General features: G+C 54.4%; 2 protein-coding genes across 5 annotated transcripts; one reads left to right on the top strand and one right to left on the bottom strand.

Annotated features, from left to right (window-relative positions):
* The first annotated feature begins 848 nt into the window (after positions 1-848).
* Positions 849-25,819, top strand: ACSF2 (acyl-CoA synthetase family member 2). Of its 3 annotated transcripts, none has more exons than XM_082679138.1 (16): positions 849-1,031; positions 13,033-13,228; positions 13,605-13,733; positions 13,975-14,028; positions 14,359-14,477; positions 14,597-14,762; positions 15,310-15,405; positions 15,534-15,691; positions 15,978-16,069; positions 16,353-16,429; positions 22,561-22,668; positions 23,881-24,032; positions 24,847-24,988; positions 25,086-25,196; positions 25,341-25,409; positions 25,678-25,819. In XM_082679138.1, exons 1-16 carry the CDS (start codon positions 922-924, stop codon positions 25,726-25,728), a joined length of 1,830 nt encoding a protein of 609 aa, XP_082535264.1. In that variant the 5' UTR covers positions 849-921; the 3' UTR covers positions 25,729-25,819. The 3 variants fall into 3 exon arrangements, with proteins under 3 accessions (XP_082535264.1, XP_082535266.1, XP_082535265.1); XM_082679139.1 differs by having other exon boundaries at positions 893-956; XM_082679140.1 differs by lacking the exon at positions 13,605-13,733.
* CHAD (chondroadherin) lies at positions 16,646-20,562 on the bottom strand (the record flags this gene model as incomplete). Of its 2 annotated transcripts, none has more annotated exons than XM_082679142.1 (4): positions 16,646-17,126; positions 17,368-17,513; positions 17,772-17,935; positions 19,789-20,562. In XM_082679142.1, the coding sequence occupies 3 exons, from the start codon at positions 20,560-20,562 to the stop codon at positions 17,372-17,374; spliced, it is 1,080 nt and encodes a 359-aa protein (XP_082535268.1). In that variant the 3' UTR covers positions 16,646-17,126; positions 17,368-17,371. The 2 variants fall into 2 exon arrangements, with proteins under 2 accessions (XP_082535268.1, XP_082535267.1); XM_082679141.1 differs by having other exon boundaries at positions 16,646-17,165.
* Positions 25,820-26,044: the final 225 nt, after the last annotated feature.

Genomic DNA, 26,044 nt, shown 5'->3' on the forward strand with positions numbered 1-26,044 from the left:
CACGTGCCACACTGCTGTCCAGTGCGTCTTTTCCTAGCTAGGTCCAGAGATGGGCAGTCACCTTCCCTCCATCCTGCAATCACACTTGGGCCTCAGGGGACCACAGGGAGGGTCTGGAGAGAGAGAGGTTTACTTTTCATTCACTCCTCAGCCTCAGGAATTGTGCCTGGGGCGCGGAGGTGGGGGTGGTGGACAGGTTCCAACGCCTGAGGCCACCTTAGGGTGCACTGCAGGTCAAGGCAGAAGTCTGGGGAGGGATGGGAGGCTGACGCTTGGGACGTGGGGGTCCCCTCCATTTGTTAATGGAGTCCCTTCTGAAGCTGACGTCTGTCCTCAGCCAGCACTCGGGCCGCAGCGGTCTCAGCCGCGCCACGCTTTGTCCCAGCTGCCTCCCCTCCCCCGCGGGCTCTCTGCTCCAGCCGGCATGGCTGGGGGCGCTTCGCGCGGGCTTCCCTGGCCTCTGACCGGCAACCCGCGGGGGGACGGGGGCAGCACGTGACCCGCGCGCCAACACGGCTCGGGGGACGGCCGCGTCTGGCGTCGCCGCGCCGCGCCGCTGGCTCCCCCTCTAGGAAATCAATACGCTCTTGCGCCCCCAAACCCAAGCCCCTGGTGGTTGGGAAGGGAGACCTGCCTTGGGCTGCGGGCCGGGGACGTCGGATCCAGAAGGAAACCAGGGCCGTTTTAACAGGGTGGGAGGCGGAGGGCGGCGGGTCAAGGGGAAGGTGCCCCGCACGTTCCAAGCCTCGCAGGCCTCGCCTCGCCCCGCCCCGCCCGGCCGGCACCTAGTCCTCCGCAACCCATAGGCAGAGGCGACCCTCCCGCCTCCCCGCGCGCTCCGCGCTCGCCCCGCCTCAGCGCACTTAAAAGTTTACTCGGGCCCGGACGCGGGAGTGGCGAGCCGTGGCTGTCTACGTCGGGATGCTGCGCGTCGGGAGGCTGTGCGCCCGGAGCCCGTGGGTGCTGGGGGCCCGGGTCGGCCTCTCCCGGGTTTGGCAGGAAGTGGGGTTGTGGGGCGTCCGTCCCCTCAGGTACGCGGCCTGGGAGGAGAGGGACGGGCTCCGTCTCCCGGAGGGGATCTTGGGGGTCCTGCGGAACCTCGCTGGGGGCCGATCGCGCTCGGGCTGGGAGGCCCGCGGCTGCCCCACCTCCGGGCGGCACACGCGGGAGAGTAGGTACCCCGCACCTGGCACCTAGGCAACGGGAAATGCTGGCCTGGCCCACGCAGACTGGGGCTGCGGCTGGTGGCTGGCAGGGACCGTGCACTGACTCTGGGCTCTGGTCTGGGACTTTAGGTTCGTCCATTCGCGGGCACACTGATGGCCAGAAGTGGGAGCCGTTAGCGGTCTGTCCCGAGGGGGAGGGGCAGGGGCAAGGCCTGTACTCTGTCCCCAGGACACTGCCTCTGAGCTGGACCCCTTGCAGGGATAAACTTGGGGATCTTCCACCCGGTGTTGTCCACCCTAGGCCACTAAGCTCAGCAGTCTCCCCTCTCCTCAAACACCGCTTGGCTCCTTGCTACCTACCGGGCCTGTTTTCTTCTGTCCTCAATGCAGAGGGTGGGATGGGGGCTGGCAGGTGGAGGATGTGTTTCCAAGTAGTTTTGCTGCCTCTACAGCAACACAGTAAGTAATGTTACCTCCCTGTAAGATAACAGATGTGAAAGTGTGTTGATTAAGCAGAGCTGGCCTCCCGCTGATGTTATCAGTGGTGGCTTTTATCTTCAGCGCCCAGCAAGGGGAGGCCTGGGCACCACTGAGCCTGCCCTGCCAGCCAGCTAGGTCAGGACACAGTTTTGGATGCCAGGTGGAGTGTAGGTCTGGGCATGGAAAAGTGACGAGAAGCCGAAAGTTCTCTGAGAGAACTGCTTGGTTAAAAAAAAAAAAAAAAAAAGGAATGAAGTTGGAGGGAGATGCAATTTCCTCCTCTTTGGCTAGAACTCCAAGATCACAACATTTTGAACTTGCTGGTTTCTGAAGATAGAAAGCATGCAGTGCTTTCAGATCACTAGGCTTAATTTTCTGGGAAAACCCAGTGGCTCAGGGCAGGTCAGCAGATGGGATTCTGTTGAAGAAAACGGTTCTCACCATTTCCCCACCAGGGAAGTCCCCTGACCTTTGACTTTTTATGTGTTAACAAAGTAGGTCTCTTACATGCTGCAGGCCTACAATTGCAGAGTAGGGGCACCAGGCCTCATTGAAATTCTGACTCTGTCAGGAGGAGATCCATGTGTCCAGAGAAAGATTTCCTGAGCATTTGGCCTAATTCCCTCCCATTCCTGCCACTCCCTTGTGCTTGAGGCCTTACCTACTGACTATGATGGTTTGACCTGATTTTGCACCTACTTTGTCCTTAAGAAGCCCTCAAGAGTCTCGAGCATTCAGCAGATGTTCCGGAGAACGTACGTCACGTCAAGCACAGGGCGGGTATTGTGGTTATGAAAGCCAGAGAACGCAGTCCTCGGGGAACTTGTAGTCTAGTGAGGGAGAAGATAAGTCCAGATGATCACTAGTCAGTGTTCTAGGTGCCATGGTGTGGAAAGCTCCAGGGCTTCTGTCCTCTGCTCTTTCTGACCTGGTCACATACAGCCTGCTTTCTTGCTGACAAACACCCCATGCCTGTTACCTATCAGATCCCCAGTTCTGTCTGTTAAGAAAAAGCAAGAACCTTGAAGCCAGACTGCTTTGGGTTATAGCTGCGTGACCTTGAGTATGTTACCTAACCGTGGAGTTTGTCACTAATGCTACCTACATGCTGGATTGACAAAGGCTTGCTCTTCTCAGCCTTTGCTTTGGGGCAGAGTTGGTACCTGAGAACCTCCAAATGGGGTCTGGGTAGGAATTTCAAGTGATTTGAAGGTAGGAGAGGATTCCCTCCTCAGTGGCCTCTTCATTGCACCTGGTTCTCTTCTGGCCAGTTACCAAGATGTCAGCCTCTGCCCAGCCCTAAATGGAGCCCCTGGATCTTCTGGACATTCCCCTATCCATCAAAGTCAGGGTTGTCCACAGCCTTTTTCCCCAGAAGGAAAGCAGAAGCTGCCCATTGCTCTACAGACCCCCTTCCCCTTGTCCACACAACCCCATCCCCAGGGAAGGCAGATGGTCTAGTCTGGAGCTTCAGGGAGCCTAGGAGGGCAGAATCCAATGCGATTCCTGATGAAGCTCCAATAAGCGCTCTTCCTTCAGACCTCTAACGCTGGCCTGGGGCTGCCAGTGAGGCAGCTGCGCCCAGGGTGTCGGGAACATTCAGAGCTGGGAAAGACAGAGAGAGCCGTGGCTCAAGCTTCTCAGAATCAGGTGTCACCCTCAGAGCGGGGGCTCCAGTGACTCAGTGCTGATGGTTGGTGCAAGGGCATGGGTAGGCTTCATGGACCACCCTCCAGGGGGATGGCTATAATCAGGTGGGGCCAGTACTGGAAACTATAAAATGTTGTCCCTATATGAGGGGATTATATTAAGCTAGGAAGTGTTTTGGGTAGAAATCACAATAGAAAAATAGACCCTTCCCATAATCTACCAAAGATGATTAACAAGGGATTTGGTAATGATATCCTTACTCACTACTCCGGTCTAAATGTAATAATAGAAAATAAACTATAAATTTGGACGTTGTAATCAGTGACTGGTACACGTCGGTTTTAGTTACCTCTCCTGCCTTGCACACAGTAGGTATGCAACCTACTGTAGAGGGTGCAGTGGAGGATACAAGGATGAATGAACTTGTTTCCAGTGGCTTCTTTGCCAGAAAGGGATCTGCAGGGAAGGATCATAGACCCACTGATTCAAGGCAGTAAGGATGCTCTACCAGGAGAGTGTCAATCAAAGCAGGGAAGAATCTGATAGGTGGGAATGGGATTAGGTAAGACTTCCTAAAGAAGCTGGAATTTGAGCCTGATCCCTCCAATGATAGGTCTGTGGTTTGAAGGATGAAGGCTGTATACTTGTATTGATATAAACTCTTGCTTGTGCTTGAACTCTTTTGAACCCTGCGTAGGAAGCCCTCCTAACATCTCCCACATTATTTATTTATTCCATCTACAGACAAAGACTTTGGAGCCAGACAGATCTAAGTTCAAAAGAACCACTTTCTAGCTGGTAGCTTTGGGACTAAGTTAAACTTGAGACTTTTGTTATGTGTAAATAGTGTTGTCGTGAGAGTGAGAGTTAAATGAGGTCGCGTAAGAAAATTCTTACCCGCAGCCTGGTGCTACTGAGTTATGAGACAGAAAGTACTTATGTAACAATGGCTTTGCGCATTCCTGCAATGACCCCCAAGACCCACCGTTTAGAGCCTTGTCTGGAGAGCAGGAGGAAGACGTTCTGGCAGAGGTAACTGCTTAAACCAAGCTGAGGCTGCTCTGGTTGTGTTGACAGACCCATCCGTGATTACGCTGAGTGGTGGGATAAAGGACTGCTTTTTTTCCCCCCTGATCAAACCAAAGTACAGGATGTAATTGCATCTCTTAAAGGGGCCTTGCTAGAGGAGTGTCCTGATAAATGACAGGAACCAATAATTCTGCCAGGGGCCTCTCCCTTCAGAAATAAACAAGCTGTTTTTCTACCTTAGGAATCATGTTCTGTGAATCTCATTGGCATGCATGTATTTCTCGGTTTGGGAGCTGAATGACAGGAAAGCAAGCCCAGCCCGACCAGTATGGCTTTAGGCAAGTCTCTCAACCTCTCCGGACCTTGGTTTCTTTGTAAAATAGGCCACTTGGATAAGAAGCACTCTGCAGTATTTCTGTGGACATTCTGTGATTCCTAAGGAGGCTGGGCTTTGAGACTTGGATCCCTGAATCCAAGAGGGCTGTGGTCGAAGTAGGAAGCCTTCATACTTGTATGAAATCTTACTTATGCTTAAACCCTTATGAACTCTTCCTAACCTCTGGACTCTCTGGTTTTCTCTAGTCCTCTATGAGTGAACAGAAAACATTGAGGGTTTTGACCCTAGAAAGCTAAGAGCTAAACCTTGTATGCACCTTAGTGATGCCATCAAGGGCAGGTGTTCTGAATCAGCCTCCACCCCTGGCTCCTGTGTACTTTCCCCATGAGCCCCGAACAGTGGCCCAAGGGAAAATCTGCAGCATGGATGCCTCCTAACCCCAAGTATTTCAGGCCCTCTGTCTTCTTGAGTTTACTGGACTCAAATAATAATTTCCTGTTTACTTTCTCTGCAAAAACACATATACACCATCAGTTTTATTCGAGCTAAAAATGGAAGCTTCAGGCTTCCCTGGTGGCGCAGTGGTTGAGAGTCCGCCTGCCGATGCAGGGGACATGGGTTCATGCCCCGGTCCGGGAGGATCCCACATGCCGCGGAGCAGCTGGGCCCGTGAGCCATGGCCGCTGAGCCTGCGCATCCGGAGCCTGTGCTCCGCAACAGGAAAGGCCACAACGGTGAGAGGCCCGCGTACCGCAAAAAAAAAAAAAAAAAAAAGGAAGCTTCCACCAATACAGAGTGCCTTGCTCAAAATCTTCATTGTAGCTCTTACCTTGGGGGTTCTTTGTAGTCTGCGTTCTTTGTAAGCTGTGGACTCCTTCAGGAAGGTTATGTTGGGTGGTGGAAAGATCATGGGACTTTATGGTATAATTACAGACAGCAAAATGCACAAATCTTGGTTGTGCAGTTTGATGAATATTAACAAATGTATTCACCCATTACTCAACACCCCAAGATACAGAACTTGTCTATCGCTCTAAAACAGTGCTGTTCAGTAGAAATATACTGTGAGCCACATGTGGAATTTTATGTTTTCTAGTAGCCATATTAAAGTAATAAGAAATAGGCAATAAGTTTAATGATATATTTTCTTTAACTTAGTATAGCCAAAATATCATTTCAGCAGGTAATCAATCTTTTAAAAATTGCTAAGGAGGTATTTTATATTCTTTATTTCGTAAAGTCTTCCAAATCTGGTGTGTATTTAACACTTACAGAACACTTCAGTTCAGACTAGCCATGCTTCAAGTGTTCCAGAGCCACATGTGACTAGGCTACCATATAGACAGCACAGTTCTAGAAATTTCTCTAGTGCCCCTTTCCAGTCAGTTCCCTTCCCCAACCAGAGACTATCACTGTTCTGATTTCTAATCTCCATAGATTAATTTTGTCTATTCTTGACTCTCAGAGTATATACTCTTGTGTCTATCTTCTTTTGCTCAAAAATCAAGGGTTGCTTTTGGGAGGAGTGACCTATTAATCTTGACAAAAAATTCATGAAAGTGTGTGTTATACATTAAACAGTTTAGCTTTCCTTGATAACCACGGGGAAAAGGACATGATCTCCTATGCTCAATATTTCACCTCTTGGTTGTGGCAGCATAAAGGCAAGCTGAGAAGTGGGGGCCTCAGAATAGGTCTAACAAATGTGTCAAGGGGCTATCCCAGCAGAGAGTGATGGAGATGGTGTGGCTTCTAGGCCCACTGAACTGGGCAGCCCAGTTACACCTTGTGGTCCCCAATATTATATCATCAAAGAACTGTTGTTTTTTTTTTTTTAATAGATTTATTTTATTTATTTTTGGCTGCGTTGGGTCTTCGTTGCTGCATGCGGGCTTTCTCTAGTTGTGGCGAGCGGGGACTACTCTTCGTTGCGGTGTGCGGGCTTCTCATTGCGGTGGCTTCTCTTGCTGCAGAACATGGGCTGTAGGCACGTGGGCTTCAGTAGTTGTGGCTCGCGGGCTTCAGTAGTTGTGGCTCACAGGCTCTAGAGCACAGGCTAAGCAGTTGTGGCGCACGGGCTTAGTTGCTCCGTGGCATGTGGGATCTTCCCGGACCAGGGCTCGAACCCGTGTCCCCTGCATTGGCAGGCAGATTCCTAATCACTGCGCCACCAGGGAAGTCCCTTGAATAACTTTTCATGTGCTTATCTGCCACCTGTATATCCTTTTTGGTGACGTATCTCTTTATGTCTTTTGCTCATTTTCCAGTTGAATTTTTTTTTTTTAACTGTTGAGTTTTCAGAGTTCTTTATGCAATCTGGATACTAGTTCTTTGTCAGATATGTGGTTTGCAAATATTTTCTCCCACTCTGTATCTCATCTTTTTGTCCTCTTAATCGGGTCTTTCGCAGAGCGAAAAGTTTTAATTTTGATGAGGTCAGTTTATTAATTTTATAGATCGTGCTTGTAGTGTCAAGTTTAAAAACTTTGCCTAGCCTTAGATCCTAAAGGTTTTCTCCCATGTTGTTTTCTAAATGTTTCTAATGTTTTACATGCAGTCTGTGATCTATTTTGAGGTGGTGTTTTTTTTTCCCCTAAGAGACTTAGGTCGAAATTCTTTTTTCATAAATTTATTTATTTTTGCCTGTGTTGGGTGTTCGTTGCTGTGCGCGGGCTTTCTCTAGCTGTGGAGAGTGGGGGCTACTCTTCATTGCAGTGCGCGGGCTTCTCATTGCAGTGGCTTCTCTCATTGTGGAGCACGGGCTGTAGGCGTGTGGGCTTCCGTAGTTGCGGCACATGGGCTCAGTAGTTGTGGCTCACGGGCTCTAGAGCACAGGCTCAGTAGTTGTGGCACACGGGCTTAGTTGCTCCGTGGCATGTGGGATCTTCCCGGACCGGGGCACGAACCCATGTCCCCTGCATTGGCAGATGGATTCTTAACCACTAAGCCACCAGGGAAGCCCCCGAAATTCTTATTTTTTGCTGAGGACCTTTCAACATCATAGTCATTCTCATGCTCTTGGTGGCCACTGCACATTAAAATGGCCATCAGTTAAGAAAATGACCATTCCCTAGTGCTCGTTGGGTTTTATTTGTCACAACAGCTCCTTCATTTTCTTGAACACTAGTTGTATGTTGTAGCTGGTATAAATGTGTCACTCATCTTTGTGGGTACATAAAAATAACTTTATTTCAGGATAAAACAGTTATTACAGGTTAAAAGTTGTCCCCTCCAGCCCAACCATCTGCCATCTCTACTCCCAGATTGACCACTAGCCTAGTGTCTTTCTGAAAATTAGGGAAAGGAGCCCCCCCCAACCCCTGCAAGAATGCAGCCCCATGGTGCGTGGATCAGTGAGCAGTACTTGGGCTGCTGGGTTGAATAATGAATCTTGGGGTGATGTGCAAGGGAGATGGAAGAGGAGGGCCTGCCTCTCATCTGCCATGAGCTAGAAGATGCATTGGCACATTTAGCTGGAGCTGTGTCTCACACAAGGGTGAGTATGTTGACTGAGGACTGAGGCTTGCCCAAGAGGACAGCACATGAACTTCATGGGCAGCCTGCAGCCCTGCCTTATTGCATAAAAGTTAGTCTTGGGCTTCCCTGGTGGCGCAGTGGTTGAGAGTCCGCCTGCCGATGCAGGGGACACGGGTTGGTGCCCCGGGTCCGGGAAGATCCCACATGCCGCGGAGCGGCTGGGCCCGTGAGCCATGGCCGCTGAGCCTGCGCGTCCGGAGCCTGTGCTCCGCAACGGAAAAAAAGTTTCGGTTCCTCCACATGCTTACCAACACTTGATATTTTGGTTTTTTGTTTACAGCCTTCCTAGTGGGCGTGAAGTGGTATTTCATTGTGGTTTTAATTTGCATTTCATGTGCTTGTTGGCCATTCATATATCTTCTTCGGGAAAAAGTCTATTCAAGTTGTTTGCTTATTTTTAATTGGGTTATGTGCATTATTTATAATTCATTCTTTTGGTCATTCATTTGAGCACTTCTTACATTCCAGGCCCTGTGAAGCACTGAGGATAAAACAGTGAACACATTAGTTGCCAAAGATGAAAGGTCAAAGGAATTATTTTTTTTTTAAATCTTTGTTTCCTGACTTCTCTTATGAAATCAGATCTGGCAGCCGATCCGGGCCTGAATTTTCACAGGCCCATTCTCTGTGGACAGCTTTAGGTGGGGCTGTACCTTGTCTCCAGTTCCCTCCCAGCTCCCGCCTGGCTGACTCACTCCCACCTGGCGTTTTATAGTACCCAGCGCGCATAGCTAAAGGCTTACTCTAGTTGTTTGAGTTGGTAGCAGCTGGGACTCCTGGCGGTCCTGCTCCAACTCCTTAAACTTTCCACAAACAAGCAAACAACTTTTCCTGAAACCAAATCTCTTTATTGTCTTTTTCAGGTTTAAATGGGGGTATCTGCCACTTTGTTTAAGAGTAGAAAAAGAAGAGGCCACCCTTCTTGACCAAGGCGCTTGGGAGTGTCTGAGGAAGGAGGGACGTAGAATCAGTGGTGTTTGCACTCGGTCTTTCCAAACGATGCGTGGTTCTTAAGTTTATGAGCAAATTGCATTGATATGTGTTTCTAGAACCCTTCAATCCTCTGAAGGAGCAACCTGTTTCCACCACAACCCTGCCCTACGCAGTCCCAGTTTCTTGGGTTCAATTAGTAAACAATTGTGGAAAAATAGAATTGAGATTAGACAATCTCTGTTGATCAGTTAGGGACTAAATCCAGAGCCTAAAGAAGAGAATTACCCATCCCATCCTTTCTCCCTGGCTTGGGCAGGCAAGGCTGTAATGCTGGGGCAGTGGTACTGAACTCTCCACTTCAGGCTCAGCTATTTACCAGCAGGGCAGCCCACTTTGCCTCTCTGCACTTCAGTTTCCTTACCTGTACAATGAGAGTTCATAATTCCCACCTGTATTTTTCAGAATTGGCTTCGTGTGTATCACAAAAATCCCCTCTCACCGTGGTTTTAGGAGATGGGAGTTTCTTCTTCTGGGAGATGGCCAGTCTGTGGCCGGCATGGTAGAGCCTGCTGTCAGACTCCAGGCCCTTCTGTCTGTTGCTCTGTGGCGCCCAAGCTCACCATGTGGTCCAAGAGAACTGTCATGGGCAGCATTACAGCCAGTGGGAAAGAAAAAAAGATGTGCTTCTCTTTAAGGGTTCTTCTCAGAACCTGCACTCACGACCTCTCCTTACGTCCCCTTGGCCAGAACTTTATTCTTGGACCAGACCACCTGCTGGGGAAGCTTGGAAATGTGGTCTCTATTCCACCTGGCCATAGCCAGGTGAACATCTGAGGGTGTATTATTAAGGGAGAAGGGGCTACTGGGGGTCTCTCTCATACCATCTATCAGAGCCACCATGAAGATAAAGGAGATAATACACAGGGCAATTGAACTGCATTTCGCGGGGGGGCACATTAATCAACCTGTTGATTTGCCAACTAGACACTCCAAGAAGCCACTGAAAACCATGGTGAATGTGTAGAAAACCAGATTCCAAACAAAATAGGACTCCGGGTCATTTTGAGAAGAAGAGGGTCCGTGTTGTCAGGCAGATCCCCCCGCTCCCCACCTTTAATGATCTGTTGACAATGTGACCATTAAACTGGCTGAGATCTGTATTTCTCTGCCTTCTAATCCAGATGCTGGGCTGTTGGGAAGCGGCCTGCCAGGCTTTCAAGGGCAGTGGTAAGCCACTGAACGCAAAAAATGTATATAGTTAGGATTCACCAGTTGTAAGCAATGGAAACCGAACTCGGACTGGCTTAAATTTGTTTGTTTGTTCATATTTTAGATTACATATATAAGTGAGATCATGCAGTATTAATCTTTCTGTGTCTGGCTTATTCCCCTTAAGCATAATGTCCTTTAGGTTCATCCATGTTGTTGCAAATGGAGTTCAGCTTTCCCCTCCCCGACCCCCAGACTGGCTTAAATTGAAAGAGGGAATTTATTGACTGTTGACAGTGAAAAGTCCAGAGGTAGGTAGGCTTAACACGTGACTGGGTCTAGGTATTCGACAATCGCAAGATTAAGTCTGTCACTGGGTCTTCCTGTCTCTGTTTCTGTCTCTCTTTGTCTCTCTGTCTCTTTCCATCTCTCCTACTTTCCTCTGTGTTGACTTTCTTCTTAAGCAGGTTTTCTCCACATGCTTGCTCTTGCCCCTATCACCTTGGCAAACCCGAAGAAAAGAGCATATGTGTTTCCCAGGGGGCAAAAATGGACGCCCTCCACAGTATGCCTGTGAGTGAAGGATTTGGGTACACAGTCTCTCTTGAGGGGTGTCATGGTGACCACAGGGAACTACCTTAGTAGTTCTTTAGGTTTGTCAACCTGAGTGTGGGCTGCTGGCAGGGCTTCAGAGGCCCGTGACACCTGGCTGTTTTCTGCTCCAGCACACCTGGCTTAGGTGACTCCCTACAGCCCTTTGAGAAGATTGCCCAGGTAGGTAAATAGCATCCCCTTGAGGATAACCACTGATCCAAGTCCTCAGACTTTATAGGTGGGGAAGCTGAGGCCTAGAGGGATGAAGACACAGGTATCTTAACTTGGATTCTCTTGAGAGCAAGGACTTGGGTGCTGGTGATTTATCTGCGATCCTAGGAAGTAGGAGTGAGGGAGTGCGGAGGAGACAAGAAGAGAAGTCAGTATGGCATGTGTGCAGGCAACCAGGGTCTTCCCCCCGGGACTCGATGCCTCCCAGAACTGTCCAGCTAAGAAGGGGAGACTTGAGGGAGTCCCTGAGCAGACAGAACCGCAAGGACCTGTCCCAGCAGCTGAAACCAGAGATGCACTGAGGAGACATGTCAAGGGACACCAAAGGTGTCTGTGACAGCCACCCACCCAGCGGGTGGTACCCCTGGGATGAGACCTCAAGCCCCCAACTCCAGCCCAGTGCTCGCTCGCTTCCCAATGTGTGGCTCCGCCTCGCTGAAGTCAGGACAGCCTCCCCATCAGCCCACACTGGGACCCGCCCTCCTGCGACATGAGCTCTCCTCACCCATTTACAGGGAAAACCAGTTTTGCTCCGCTCTGCCCTGCCTACCTTGTTCTTCCCAGAAATTCTTCCCCATAAGCCATAAGTGGTCAGTCAGTGAAAGCCAGGCTCGGTCTTTTCAGCTCAGCAGCTGCAGGACTGAATCGTCAGGAAGGGTCCCTGGGGCCCACACCACCCAGTGGTGGCCCAGAGGAGGCCTGGAAGGATCCTGGAAGGGTCCTGGAGCATGCCCTCTCTGATGAGCACAGGGTCTGAGAGCTACCACACTCCCACCTGGGCCTGGGTGGGAGCCCAGCAGCTGTCACCCAGGGCAGCGAAGCGGGCACGAGCAGCCCTGGGCCTGTGACACTTGGATTGCTGGGGACCTTTTTTCGTTTTTGCTTTTAATTAATGAATAGACTTTAGATAGTTTTAGTAATTAATAGTTTTATTTTTTAATTTTTTTAAGTGTACATTTATTTAACTTATTTATTTGGTTGCACCAGGTCTCAGTTGCAGCAGGCGTGCTCCTTAGTTGCGGCTCACGGGCTCCTTAGCTGCAGGTCGCCAGCTCCTTAGTTGTGGCATGTGTGCTCCTTAGTTGCAGCTGGCATGCTCCTTAGTTGTGGCCTGTGAACTCTTAGTTGCGACATGCATGTGGGATCTAGTTCCCTGACCAGGGATCAGACCTGGGCCCCCTGCATTGGGACGCGGAGTCTTAAACACTGCGCCACCAGAGAAGTCCCCCTAAACAGTTTTAGAGTTACAGAATAACTGAGCAGATTGAACATAGAGTTCCTTATACCCACCCCCCACCCCACCCCGGCACAGTTTCCCTGCTATTAACATCTGCATTAGTGTGGTACATTTGTTACAATTAGGGAACTAGTATGGTACGTTATTATTGACTATAGTCCGTAGTCCATTAAGGTTTAGTCCTTGTGTTAGACTATTCTGTGGGTTTTGACACATACCCAGGGGCCTTTTCACTAGGAGGAAGCAGTGTGTAGGATGAGGCCATTCCTAGCCCACACAGCCCACCTCCCTGCTTCGTCAAATCAGCGTGATTGACTTCAGTTTCCCTTTCCAGGGTTTTGGCACCAAGGCTCCAGGCCCCTGGCACTGAGTGGAAACTGGGGAGTAGGTTGGGGAAAAGAACCTTCTCTCTGATTAATGACAGGAAGTCAGCCTCCAGGTTTGATCTCCCAAGGGCGAAGCACGTCCTAAGTTAAATGATGATGGTCCCTGGGGATGGGGCGGATCAGACAGCTTCTGGAGTATCCCGCACACATTGTAAGCAGCCTACCTCCCAGCGGGGTGTGCCAGCCTCTGTCGCCAGGACGCCTGGGTTGGTGCAGTTGAGCCCACAGCCCCTCTCCCCACAGCTCTGGAGAGATGGATCGCACCGCCACCCTGCCCATTGGAGGCCTCAGCCATGTCCAGGGCCACAGCACGTTGCACCTCATTAACAAGACTGTGGGGCAATGCCTGAATGCCACAGCGCAGAGGGTCCCGGACCGAGAGGCCTTGGTTGTCCACCACGAAAACGTCAGGTTGACCTTTGCCCAGCTCAAGGAGGAGGTGGGTCCTGACTTTGAACCCTCAAAGTGGGCAGGTGCTGGCCCCCAGGCTGCCCTGGCTGGGTGGAGCAGCAAGGGTGGCGCCTAGCTGTGGGGCAGGGTGCTGGGGCTGCCTGAGAGCCCCAAGGGATGTCAGGAGAGGAGGGCAGGACTGAGGCAGAGGTGGCCCAGGTGCCTCCTGCATCAGTCGTTCTTGGGACACTGGTTGACTACGCATGTTCCCAAGCCGCCTCCAGATCTGCTGAGGCCTAGGTATCTGCCTGTCCCTTGTTCCCAGGTGGTTCTGATGTGAACCCCTGGGCCAAAGGTTAAGGGGCGAGTCATGGGCCCCTTTCTGCTCACCTGCATCTCACCCTTTTGCGGCCTGTTTATACCAGGTGGACAAAGCTGCTTCTGGGCTCCTGAGTACTGGCCTCCGCAAGGGTGACCGTCTGGGCATGTGGGGACCCAACTCTTACGCATGGGTACTCATGCAGCTGGCCACGGCCCAGGCAGGCATCATTCTGGTGAGGAGGGGCTTACCTGGCACAGCTGGCTGTGGGGGGGGGGCATCATTCAGGGGAACCCCCTTGACCCTTGGCCCCAGAATCATACCGGTGCCTGGCTGGTTTCAGACCAGCTGGTGCTTTCTCCTGAAGCCCACCAAGGAAGCCTGAAGGTACAGGGTGCTGCCTCTGAGAGTGGAGGGGCAGTGAGAGGGACAGAGTCTGCCCAGGACACATGATGTACCCTCTCTGTCTCCACCAGGTGTCTGTGAACCCAGCCTACCAGGCTATGGAGGTGGAGTATGCCCTCAAGAAGGTAGGCCCATTCCTAGCCTTGGTGGGGGTGGGGGAGCCAGCTGGTGGCACAGGGGGCTTCCAGTTGTCATAGAGGGCTGACTGGGCTGGGGGGCCATGCTCAAGGGAGTGACCCCCAGAGTCTGTCCTTCCTTAGACGGTGGGTGGGAAGAGTGGGCTGTTGGTCAGACAGGCTAGTGTGTGTGTTGGGGGTGGTGTGTGTGTGTCGGGGGTGGTGCATGTGTGTGTCGTGGTGGTGGTGTGTGTGGGCAGGAGAGCAACTGTTAGGACGCCACCACATCCCCAGGCTGGGTCTTCCTGCTGACCGTGGTGGGGCGCTCCCCTCCTACAGGTGGGCTGCAAAGCCCTCGTGTTCCCCAGGCAATTCAAGACCCAGCATTACTACAACATCCTGAAGCAGATCTGTCCAGAGGTGGAGAAAGCCCAGCCGGGGCACTTGAAGAGTCAGAGGTGGGGGTGTCCCAGATTGGGAGGCGTGCCTCATGCAGCCTCCTGGCCCCCTCATCCCGTCCCCATCTCTGTGGGCCCTTCCTCAGCCCCCGACTCTCACCATGCTCCCTTACCCCCAGGCTCCCAGAGCTGACCACAGTCATCTCGGCGGACGCCACTCTGCCAGGGACGCTGCTTCTGGATGAGGTGGTGGCAGCTGGCAGTCAAGAGCAGAATCTGGCCCGGCTCCGGCACACCCAGCAGCTCCTGTCCTGCCATGACCCCATCAACATCCAGTTCACCTCGGTAGGGCAGAGGTCTCCTGTCCCGAGCCCAGGCTGGCACACTAACGCTTGCCCGTCATGTGGCCCTCCCCCGAGAAGGAGGAGGCAGCAGAGGAGATCAGGGGAGAGCAAACACTCTTCTAGCGGGGCCGGCCCTAGCTGTCTGCTCTGCCCGGGAAAACTTCAGCACCTGGTGTCCACGTCACACGCCCACCTCCCCTGGCCCTCTTGTCCCCAGCACAGGGGCAGATGCACTGAGCCACCACAGGTCAGAGCCCCTCATTTAGCAGATCGGGAGACTGAGGTCCAGAGAGGGCATGTGCTGGTGAGCCCCAGAGTTCTCTGAGCGGCATAAGGACAGACCTTATTTGCCACCTCTGTGGATCCTAACACCTGGCACCGCGTAGGCATGTGGCAAATCTTTGTGAATATGTACTGAGTGAATGAATGGATCTGGGGCAGCCGTCTCGGTCTCCTGACTCCCCGTCCAGTGCTCTTCCATGCACTGGCCCAGGGTGGGAAGGAGATGGGATGAAAGAGGCCAAGCCATCACCTGCTTGTCTTGTCAGGGGACAACCGGCAGCCCCAAGGGGGCCACGCTCTCCCACTACAACATTGTCAACAACTCCAACATGATAGGAGAGCGCCTGAGACTGCACCAGAAGGTGAGGGGGTGCTGGCCCAGCAAGGGCTTCCCTGGCACCGTGCCGGCGGTGGGGGGCTCCCCCGCTGGCTAGAGGAACTGGCTTCCGGGGGCCCTGCAATAGACCCAGCCTCCTGCTTCCATCTCCAGCCACCAGACAAGTCACGGGTGGTCCTGCCCAGCCCCCTGTACCACTGCCTGGGTTCCGTGGGAGGCACAATGGTGAGCTTGATGCACGGGGTCACCCTCATCCTGTCCTCTCCGGTCTTTGATGGCAAGAAGGCGCTGGAGGCCATCAGCAGAGAGAGGTGGGCATCAGTGGACAGGTATCTGTGGGCTGATAAGACCTTCCTATTCCTCACTTCTGGGCCCTGATCCCTTTCCAAGATGTCTCTTCCCTCCAACCAGGAGAAATGGAGACGGGGTAGTGGGAGACCCCCAGGCGAGGACCAGTTCCTCCCTCCAAGGAGCTTCTCCTGCCTGTTCCCCATAGTTGCAGCCTTGGCCCTTACTGTAGGGTCAGGTGGGGTGGTGAGAAGAGGAAGTTCCCTTCTACTTCCAAGCCTGATTCTGAGATGTACCTCCCTCATACAGAGGCTCCTTGCTGTACGGAACTCCCACAATGTTCGTGGACATTCTGAACCAGCCAGACTTCTCAAGTTATGACATCTCAGCCATGTGTGGAGGTGGGATGGGGCCAAGGGTGGCAAGCCAGGATTGGCCCAGTGAGCTACATACGTGCCCAATCTTTCATTTAGGGGCAAGAAGGCCACTGTAGAAACATGGGTGGGAGGGAGGAAAATCCCCAGTGTCCCTAGACTCCAGCCCAAGGCCAGCTGCCTGGTCTAGGAATAGGTCCGGGGTTGGGGAGAGAAGGGAATGTTATTTCCTAAAAAGGGCCGTAGGTGAAGGGAGGGTCCACTGGGCCTGGAACAGGTGGGAGCTGTGTCAGCCCTCTCTCTGATTCAGGTGTGATCGGTGGGTCCCCTGCATCCTCAGAGCTGATCCGAGCCATCATCAACAAGCTGAACATGAAGGAACTGGTGGTGAGTGGAGGACGGGGCTGGGCAAGAAGAGATTGCTGGGAGTGGGGAGGAGCCCAGCCTGGGTCTCCAAGGAAGACCCTCCGGCTGGCCGTCATTCCAGAAAGCAGATGTGAGACAAAACAGTCTTACCTAATCGGCAGCTCTCAAGTCACTGAGATAGGTGACAGGGGAGTAAATATTACACATACATAAATTTATATTTATAGAAATCTGGGGAAGAAATGCAGCACGGGAGGATGTGTGGCAAAGCACCAGTGTCCGGCTAGAGTGTCCTGGCAGGCGGGGGCTGGCAAAGTTGGGGGTAGGGGCTTGAGACCCTTCCTAGAAGCAAGGGGTGGGGCAAGGATCTGATGTTTGTTTCCAAATGGCAGGGAAAGGGGAGCAGAGACGAGGATTCTGGAAGAGTGGCCATCCTGATGGCCACCGTGTTCCGGTTCTAAAGGACTTGGGGGGTCTCAGCAACGGCTTCTCTGAGAGGAGCCGTAGCCGTGGGGCCAGGCGTGATGAAGCTCTCACCGTCCGGTGGAGCTGGGTTTGTGCTGCAGTGCCCGAGTCCCCTGCCAGGACATGTCTAGGTGTGGACAGCTCTGTGCATCAGCAAAGGCTGTGGGGAGAAGGTGGGGGTCAGAGGTGGGAGGATCAGTAGTTTCTCCGGCAGAAGGCAGAGACCAGTCACCAGGACCGGCTGGGTCAGGACCTGCGGTGAGGCGAGGATTGGTGTCAGGACTCCAACAACCTAGACGGTGTTTGGAGAGAATGGTGGTGGTCCTGGGCAGCATCATTTTCCCCCTTAGAGGGGGAGCCCCAGTCCTCCCCTCCTCTCTCTGCAAACATGGAGGGTCTGCATGCCCTTTCATGGTGGGGAAGTATCCTGAGACACCCTCCTCACTTCCAGAATCTCTAGAGAGGGAATGGGGGACCTGCCCACCGGGCCATACCTGTTTAATGGCGGCCGGCTTTCTTGGACCTCTTAGTGGGGAACTTGCAGCCGCGGAAGGCGTCCGTGTCACGAACGTGCTGGCCCCTGAACTTGGCGGGCGACGCGCAAGTGGCATCAGGGCGGGAGGTCTTGGCTTCCAGCCACCTGGAGAGACAGAGAGTTGCTGGGGTAGGGAAGAGAGTAAGAGTACTGGAGGAAGGGCCAGTGAGCCATGGGGCCAGGTTGACTTGGCTTTAAGGTAATCTGGAACTGTCATCTTCATGCAAATCGGGAAATGCCCAGGGTTCCACACCTATTAGGTAGAGATCTAGGACATATGCCCAGGATGTCTTAGTGCAGGGCCAGTGTGTCTCTACTCCATCACACGAGCGTGTTCTGGGGGTACCACGGGGGTCTTCTCACCTCCGCAGTCCCTGGAGCTGGCAGGTACATTTCCAGGGGTTGTTGGTGAGGGTGAGGGTCTCCAGGCTGTGAAAGGGGAAGCTGGAAGGCAGCTGGTTCAGGCGATTGTTCTCCAGATGGACATGTTTCAGCGTGGTCACACCCAGGAAGGCACCATCAGAGAACTAGGGAGGGAGGTGGGCACGAGTGAGCACCCCAGCCCGTGTCCGGCCTCTCCCATCTCTATGGCCCCAGAGGAGCAGGGTCGTTCCCTGGACGTAAGCAGTGGCACCTTGAGGAGTTTCACAGTATGACTAAGTTGTCTCAGATGACCTAATCCATACAACCACCTTTTGAGATAGGTAGTGTTATTTCCAATATGTAAATTGGTGGGGGGCGGGGGAGGGGTTAAGTCCCTTGCCCAGGGAGTCAACAGTAGCTGCAGGACCACATCCAGCTCCTCCTCCCCTGGCACCATGCTTCCTGCACAAACACTGGGGCTGGGGAGGCAGCCAGAGTTTGGCCCCAGTGGCCCAAGCTGGCACACAGTGAAGCTGGTCAGTGTTCGGTGCGATGGGCAGTGGGCCCAGGTTCCCCACAGCCCCCAGGGTCCTGGGATGTCCCCCAGCTCTGTCCTCACTGCTCCCTCACTGCCTGCCAGACTATTTGTGGAGCCACCTCGGTGGAGTCTTGGGCCAGGCTGTCTGGCTCCAGAGGAAACATTCTATTGGTGCCCATATCTTGGCCCAGACGTCACAGTTTCTGCCTGGCCTCCCCTGCCCCAAATGAGCCCCTGCTGCCCTGCTCTACTTCCCACTGAAAGGCCACGCTGGCAATGGTGGGCCACGGGCGACTCTGACTTCTGCTGGGGAGTGGCTGGGGCTGAAGAAGGGCAAGCTCGGGCAGACTCTGTCCACCCAGGTGAAGGCTGGTTGCCGTCCAGGTATGATTCTGCCCTCATCTCTGTGCCTGTGGCCCAGAGAAGTGTGTGAAGTTCCCTGGTGATCAGACTGCTCTGATGACCATCTCCCCCACCTTGCCCTGGTCCCTGCCCAAACCTCCTGGCCGGAGCCCCTACACCAGAGCGATTTTCTAGTCCCAGGGAAGGATTCCACTCCGACCCAAGGCAGCCCCACCTGGCCAGGTGCTGGGCATCACAGAGGAGGAAGGACTGAGCAGCCAGGAGATGGATCTGGTGACCGGAGTGGGCAAAGGGCAGTGAGTTGTCTGGGACACGGTGAGCCATGGCCAGTCTTTCCTATGGGGAGATACCTAGGGTCCTTGAGCCAAAGGTTAACAGGGGTGAGTGGTTCTGCCTTTGCCCCCTCACGGAACCCATGGGTGCATGTCTGCAACCTGGGGCAGGCCCCCTGTCCCCACTCAGCTGAAATGGACCTGAGAATGCAGTGGAATGTATGTGTGTGGACTGGGGGTGGGTATGGGGGGATCCATCAGGGCCTCTGGGAGGCATGGAGGAGGTCTTCCTCAGGTATGTGTTCCTCCTCACTCCCCAGCCCCCCCACCCCATCTGAGCACACTCCCCACCAGGAACAGGGTGTCTTTGTGGGCCTGATTTGCCCAGCTCCTCTGGAAGGCTCCTCAGTAAACAAACCTCCCTTTATGGGGTGGTAGTTTTACTGGAGACGGGGGGGGGGGGGGGGGGGGGGGGGGGGAACAGCGGAGGAGGGGTGGAAGGCCCAACAGGAAGAGCGGGCTGCTGCCCACAGCAGGGGGTTTGGGAGCCCTGGACATGCCTCCTGGGGGCCATTGGTGGGGCCAGGGCAGCCCCAGCTCTGTTCCTAAGTAGGAATCCTAGGAGGGCAGTGGCCGAGACCAGGGACAGGGGCAGCAGGGCGGGATTTGGGGTGAGAATATGACAAGATGAGGACAGAGGTAGCAGAGCTCCTCACCTTGGAGATAGCCACAGGAAGAGGCAAATTTAGGGGAGAGGGGATGGTGCCCAGCTGTGGCCCTGGATCCCTGGGCCTCCTGGCAGTGAAGAAGGAGCCGGGGCAGAGCCCTGCAGCCAGGAGCTCACCTTCTCCAGGTTGGTGTTGTCCAGCCAGAGGGTCTCCAGATATCTGCCGAAAGACTGGAAGGCATTGTCGGGAATGCTTTTCAGGGGATTGTGGGACAGCTTCAGATCCTCCACCACCCGCAGCTTGCTCAGAGCAGCCAAGGGGTAGCTGGACAGCTGGTTCCTGTCCAGGTAGAACTTGGCGAGGTTCTCCACGTCCTCCAGAGTGCCGGGCTGCAGGGAACTGAGGGAGTTTTCCGACAGGTAGAGCCAGCGCAGGTCCTTGGCGCCGTGGAAGGCGCCCGGGCGCAGCTCGCGAATCTTGTTGTTGTTGAGCTGCAGGATGAAGAGGTTGACCAGCGGAGAGAGCAGCCCCCGGGGCAGCTCGGTCACCTTGTTGTGGTCCAGGTAGAGGTAGGTGAGCTCGGTCAGGTCGTCGAAGGCGCCGGTGCGCAGCACGCGGATGTCATTGTGGGACAGGTACAGGTAGATGAGCTGCTTGAGGCCGCGGAAGGCACCCGCGGCCACCTCGCGGATGCGGCAGTGCTGCAGGTGCAGCGACACGAGGTTCGGCATGGCCCGAAACGAGTTGGCAGCCAGCACGGGGAAGTTGTTGCGCTGGAGGTTGAGCAGCTTGGTCTTCTCGGACACCTTGGGGATCTTCTGCAGCCCCACCTTGTCGCAGATGACGTGCTGCAGGTCACCGTGGCAGTGGCAGTTCTGGGGGCAGGCGGCCAGCGCCGGCAGCAGGCCGGCCAGGAGGCCGAGGCTGAGCAAGACGATCGGGCGGGCCATGGCCGGGACGCCTGGGGCCGGGGCTGGGGGCAGCGGCAAGTCCTCAGTGCTCCGTCTCCCGCCCTATTTATGCGATGGCCCTGACCACAGCCGGCAGCCGGAGCCAGCTCCTACGTGGAGCCGCGAGGCCGCCGGGAGCTGCGCCCCCGCCCTCGAAGGGGAGGGGCCCCCCCACCATGGGGACCGTGTGGTCCCCTATCTCCCTGCCCTCGGATTCTGCTCCCTCCCCACCCCCACCCCCTTCCCCACCCCCACCCCCCGCCGGGGTGGGTATGGGTGTGTCCCGGGCCCGGAGTTTACACCAAAGAGAGGGAGGCTTCCCTGAACTTATTTGTTTGCTCAAGTCTGAGCCTCCACGCCTCCCCCCTTCTGCGCTCGGCCGTGTGCCCTGGACCCAGCGAGGGAGGAAGCGGGGCCGGACAGCGAGTCTCGCCGCAGTCGCCGGCCGGCGGCGCTTTAATGGGGCTCTCTGGCGTCGGGCTCCCCTTCCAGCTGCACCCGCAGCCAGTCCTCAGGAGGTGGGAGCTCTTCCCTGCCCTGGACTGGCCTCTGGCCCCGCCTCTGGCCCCTCTCTCCCAGCCCCGGGCTTGAGTTTCTGTCCCCTGCACCGCCTATGCCCCTTTGCCACGACTGAAGGTGACCAGAAAAGTGGGAACTGGGGGCAAGGGGAATGCACAGGGCTTGGCAAACACCTGAAGACCACAGGCACAGTCGCACCATCTCCCCCGTCCTTAATCTCCCTGAAATGTCCCCACCTCCTCATCCCCACCCCCAGCGGTCAGGACCCCTTGGTGGGGGGGTTCTCCCAGAGTGGCAGCCAGAGAGGCATCAAGGTGTACTTGACAGAAGCCACACCTGGGCAGTGGCCCCAGGACTGTGAGGGTGGGTGAGGGGGCTGGGTCCTGGCTACAAGGGACCAGCCCCGGACAGCTTGGGCTTCTCGACCCTAGATCCTGTGGACAGCCCTGCCCCAGCCGACCAGGCCTCTGTGTGTCCACGTGACTGCCACGGTGTCCACATTTTTGTGGAAAGGGGAGAGTGGGCAGGCAGAGTCTCAGCTCTGGCCCCAAAGCGAGCTCTGGGCTGATGGTAGGGGTTCTTGTCTGTGTTGGGGGTGAGGGGAGGAGCCAGACCCCAGGTCTCTCCAAACCCCAGCTATGCCTGAGTCAGTTCCACTAACACAGAGGAAATGGGGGGTAGGGTGGGGTTGAAGGATGAAAAAATGTCTGGTGTCTTTGCTGGCTGGAAGGAACCTGGAACAGAGGGCAGCCGGCCCCTCTCCCTTCACCCAGCACTCAGGTGTGGAGGCCTGCCCTCTCCTAAGCCCCTGTCACCTGTCGCCTCTAGATGGGGGTCATAGTTGGCCGAGAGCACCGCCTGGTGATGTTCCTCCAGGGCTGGCTGCTGGTTTTCTGTTGCTTAGGATGTTCTGACCACTGGAAGGGGGGGTGGGGGGGTGTGCCACTGGCTTTTTAAATCCTTGCTTTGGCTGTATTTTTATTTTGAGGAAAATAAATTTACAGGAAACTCTCCAGAACTTGGGGGGCACCTACCCCAAGGCTAGGCACTTGTCCCGGGTTTCGGGTGGGCTGTGTCTGCGTAGCTCCCAGCTGGTCAAGGCAGGCAGGCTTTCTCATCAAGTTTACAGGTCCTTCAGCTTGGAAGGGTGGGGCAGGGGATGTTGTGGCCCAAAATCAGGAAGGGGGTGCTAAGACAGCCGGGGGAGGAGGTGGAGAAGGCTGGGACATTGGTAACGCTGCTCCAGGAAAGAACAAAGACTGAGAGCCCGGCCCCCTGCTAGCTGAGCTAGTCTGCAATACATCCAGTGCCTCTGCCTCCCGACTTCTGCGGAAGATGCCTCTTTTCCCACCATTCAACTGCCTTTCCACTCTCCCCATTCCCCGCCCCACCCCCCACCCGGTTCCTTCCCTCAGGGTAACTTCCCCACCCTGCTGCAGTCCTGGGCTCTGTTCCAAACACCCTTTCTGGACCCTCTAGGTGGTTTATGGAGCCACAGAGAACAGTCCCGTGACCTTCATGAACTTCACCGAGGACACTGTGGAGCAGAAGACGGAAAGTGTGGGCAGAATCATGCCTCACACAGAGGTGGGCCCCAGACCCCACCTCCCACCACTCGCCTGGCGTTCACCCCCTGGGATGTCTATTGCGTTCAATTAGAGATCCAAACAGCTCACTCAAGACGCTGAGAGCCCGCAGCAGCAAGGTCTTGCAGCAGCAAGGTCTTGCCGGGCCTGGGGCTTTCTCTGTGGGCTGAGGCCTGAGTGGGGAAGAGCTGGAACAGTGGTCAGCCGCAGCTGACCTTCTCCGCAGCCTCCCTTCCTGTCTGAGGTGTGCTTTTGCCAAGCCCACTGTCTGTTTTGGGGCAGCCAGAACAGCCTCAAAGAGGATCCAGGGCACAGAGATTTTTCCTACACAGCTCTTTCTCTCCCATAGCCCTGCCTCCCCAGCCGCCCCCACTCACTTTGGCAGAGGTCCTCTTTTCGCTTGGCATAAACAGTTTCCCAAGCAGCTTCTTCCTCTGGGGGTCCCTTGCACCTTGAAGGCTGACCCAGAGCACCTTTCGCTCTCAACTTCCCAGCCTGTAACAGTGGTGCTTTATGCCAGCCTGTACCTGGTTTCCCCTCCCCGCCTTGTGCCCTTGCCCCTCTGGGGTCACTGCCAGAGTGCTTCCCCAGGGACCAACTGCCCTTCTCCCTGAAGTGAGTGTGCAGTGACATCAGCCCCCTCCCATGTGTCTGACAGCCTCACTGCCACTCCCTGGGATGCCCACCTGTGAGGTAGACAGGGCAAGTGTAGTTCTCCCCATTTCACAGATGCAGACACGAGGCACACAGGCTAAGCTTTCCTTGCACATTGGCTGTGGCTCGTTTCTCAACTAGGCTTTCAGATTCTGCCTGTTTGCCACCTCTTCTGTTCACATGGCCCTGCTGTGCCACCCTCTTTGGCTTCTTTATTTACTGCTTAATGGGAAGTAAGAGGAGACTCCCCTTTCTTGTGCATTGTTTATAATTCTTCAGCTGGCCTGGCTCCCCCGCAGGCTTCCTCCTCTGAGCAGCTCCTTTCCACTCTGTTTCCTCAGCACCTCCTGGCCTGGGCCTCAACTATTCTTTCATGCCCAGCTCCAGGGTCGGACTGGTGATGGACCTACTCCAGCCTTTGTCTCCCTTCCCTGGGGATGGGCAGAGCCAGGGGGATTCATTACTAGGGGGAAGGAAGGCAAAGCTCCCCCCATCCTGAGGGCCCCCCATCCTGAAGTGAGAGGGTGGGAGGCCCCAGCCTGAAGCTGCCTGGTCCCAGGCCCAGATCGTGAACGTGGAGACGGGGACACTGGCAGAGCTGAACACACCTGGAGAGCTGTGCATCCGAGGGTACTGCGTCATGCTGGGCTACTGGGGTGAGCCCTGGAAGACCGAGGAAGCAACTGGACAGGACAAGTGGTACCGGACAGGGTGAGAAGGCAGGGCAGTGCGGAGAGTTGGGCTGCCGAGGGGAGGCTGGGGGTCCTGAGGCTGAGCTGGCAACATTGAACTAGAACAGGGAGAACATGTGTGTCAAGATGGTCCCTTCACATCTCCGAGACTTAGTTTCCAAAATGTATAAAATGGGGATGACCATAGTCTCCAAATAGGGCTCCCAGAAGGACCAAATGCAGCACAGATGAGAGCACCTGGGACAGTGCCTGCAAAATCTGAGCCAAGATTCAGTCACTCATTTAATTCAACAAATTCTAATTATGCACCTGCCATGTGCCAGCATGATTCTAAACACCGGTGGCCCAACGGAAGGCACACTGGGAAGGGTCCTGCTCTCACTTCCCACACGTCTGGTGGAGGGAGACAGATACAAACAAGATCATTTCAGACATTTATAAACATCACGAAGAAAATAAAATAGGGTCCTAAGAGAGAGAGTGGCTGTGGTGGGGAGGGGAGCTTCCCTTTACTGGGTGATCAGAGAAGGCTTCTCTAAGGTGGAAACGTTTGAGCTGAAACCTGAATGATAAGAAGAAGCCAGCCATGAAAATCATATGTATAGATATGTTTAGAGAGAGAAAAAATATGCCATAGGTATGGGTTTACTTGGTTTTATCTGCCTCCTACATGAGACTATACGATCCAAGTAATGTCTTGTTCATGCCATATGCCCCAGAGGCTAGAGTAGTGCAAGACATATAGTGGGTGCTTGATAAATTTTTGCTGAATGAGTGAGCGAGCCAGCCAGATGAGGCAGAGGTGAGAGGCGGCTCCTGGGCTTTCCTTGCAGAGACATTGCCATGATGGACGAGCAGGGCTTCTGCAAGATTCTGGGCCGCTCCAAGGATATGATCATCCGCGGCGGTGAGAACATCTATCCCGCTGAGCTCGAGAACTTCCTTCACACACACCCACAGGTGCAGGAAGTGCAGGTGAGGCGCCCAGCCCGGGTGAGCCCAGGTGAGACCCCAAGAGCAGGGGACACGGATGGGGATGGGGATGTCTGATCTCTATCTCTGACTCTGGAAGGTGGTAGGAGTGAAGGATGAGCGGATGGGGGAGGAAATCTGTGCCTGCATTCAGCTCAAGAAAGGGGAGAAGACCACAGCGGAGGAGATCAAGGCTTTCTGCAAAGGGAAGGTGGGACCCTCAACCCACCCCAAGCATCACGACGTTGCTCACTTCTCCAACACCCTCTGCCTGCCAACCTGTCAGCCCACTGTCCCCTACACCCAACTGTGGGACCCCGCCCAGCCTCATGCTTTATCTCCCTCTGGTCTGCAGATCTCCCACTTCAAGATTCCGCGATACATCGTGTTTGTCACAAACTACCCCCTCACCGTCTCAGGAAAGGTGTGTAAGGAGACCAGGGAGGGGTAGGGGAGCCCGGGGCCCAGGTGCAGAAGGTCAGGCGGCCTGCCTATACCTCCCCGAGTGGTGGGCCAGATTCTGTTGAGAGGCTGGCAGTAGGGTAACCAACTAGTCAGCTCATCCTGGTTTGCCCCAAACCCTCCTGGCTTTAACCTGAGAAACTCCTCAGTCTTAGGCAAACCAGCTGGGCTTGGTCACCCTAGCTGGCAGAGGCCCACGCCTGGTTCTCACTCCTTTCCCTTTCCTCTAGGTCCAGAAATTCAAACTAAGAGAGCAGATGGAACACCATCTAAACCTGTGAATAAAGGAGTGGGGAGGATCCTTCCTCCCTGCCCTTCCTCCACATTCCCCTCGTGGGCTCTGCGATTTGGCATAAAGAGCTTCTCTGTTTACTTTGGCTGTTCTCTTGCTGGCGTGCTCTCTTGGCAGTTGCTACAGGATGGAGAAGGGAAGAGACCAAAGCACTTTCAGACCTCCTATTCCTTGTCAACGATGGTACTAAGCACTTTGGCGTGTATTATCTACTTCATTTAATCCTCACTCGATTCCTTTGAGATACCAACACAATATTTTTTCACATTGTTGCCAGATTAGTACAGCAAGAAGTATTCTTTTTT

This window comes from Grampus griseus, assembly GCF_964374135.1.
Source record: "Grampus griseus genome assembly, chromosome: 20".
Lineage (NCBI taxonomy): Eukaryota > Metazoa > Chordata > Mammalia > Artiodactyla > Delphinidae > Grampus > Grampus griseus.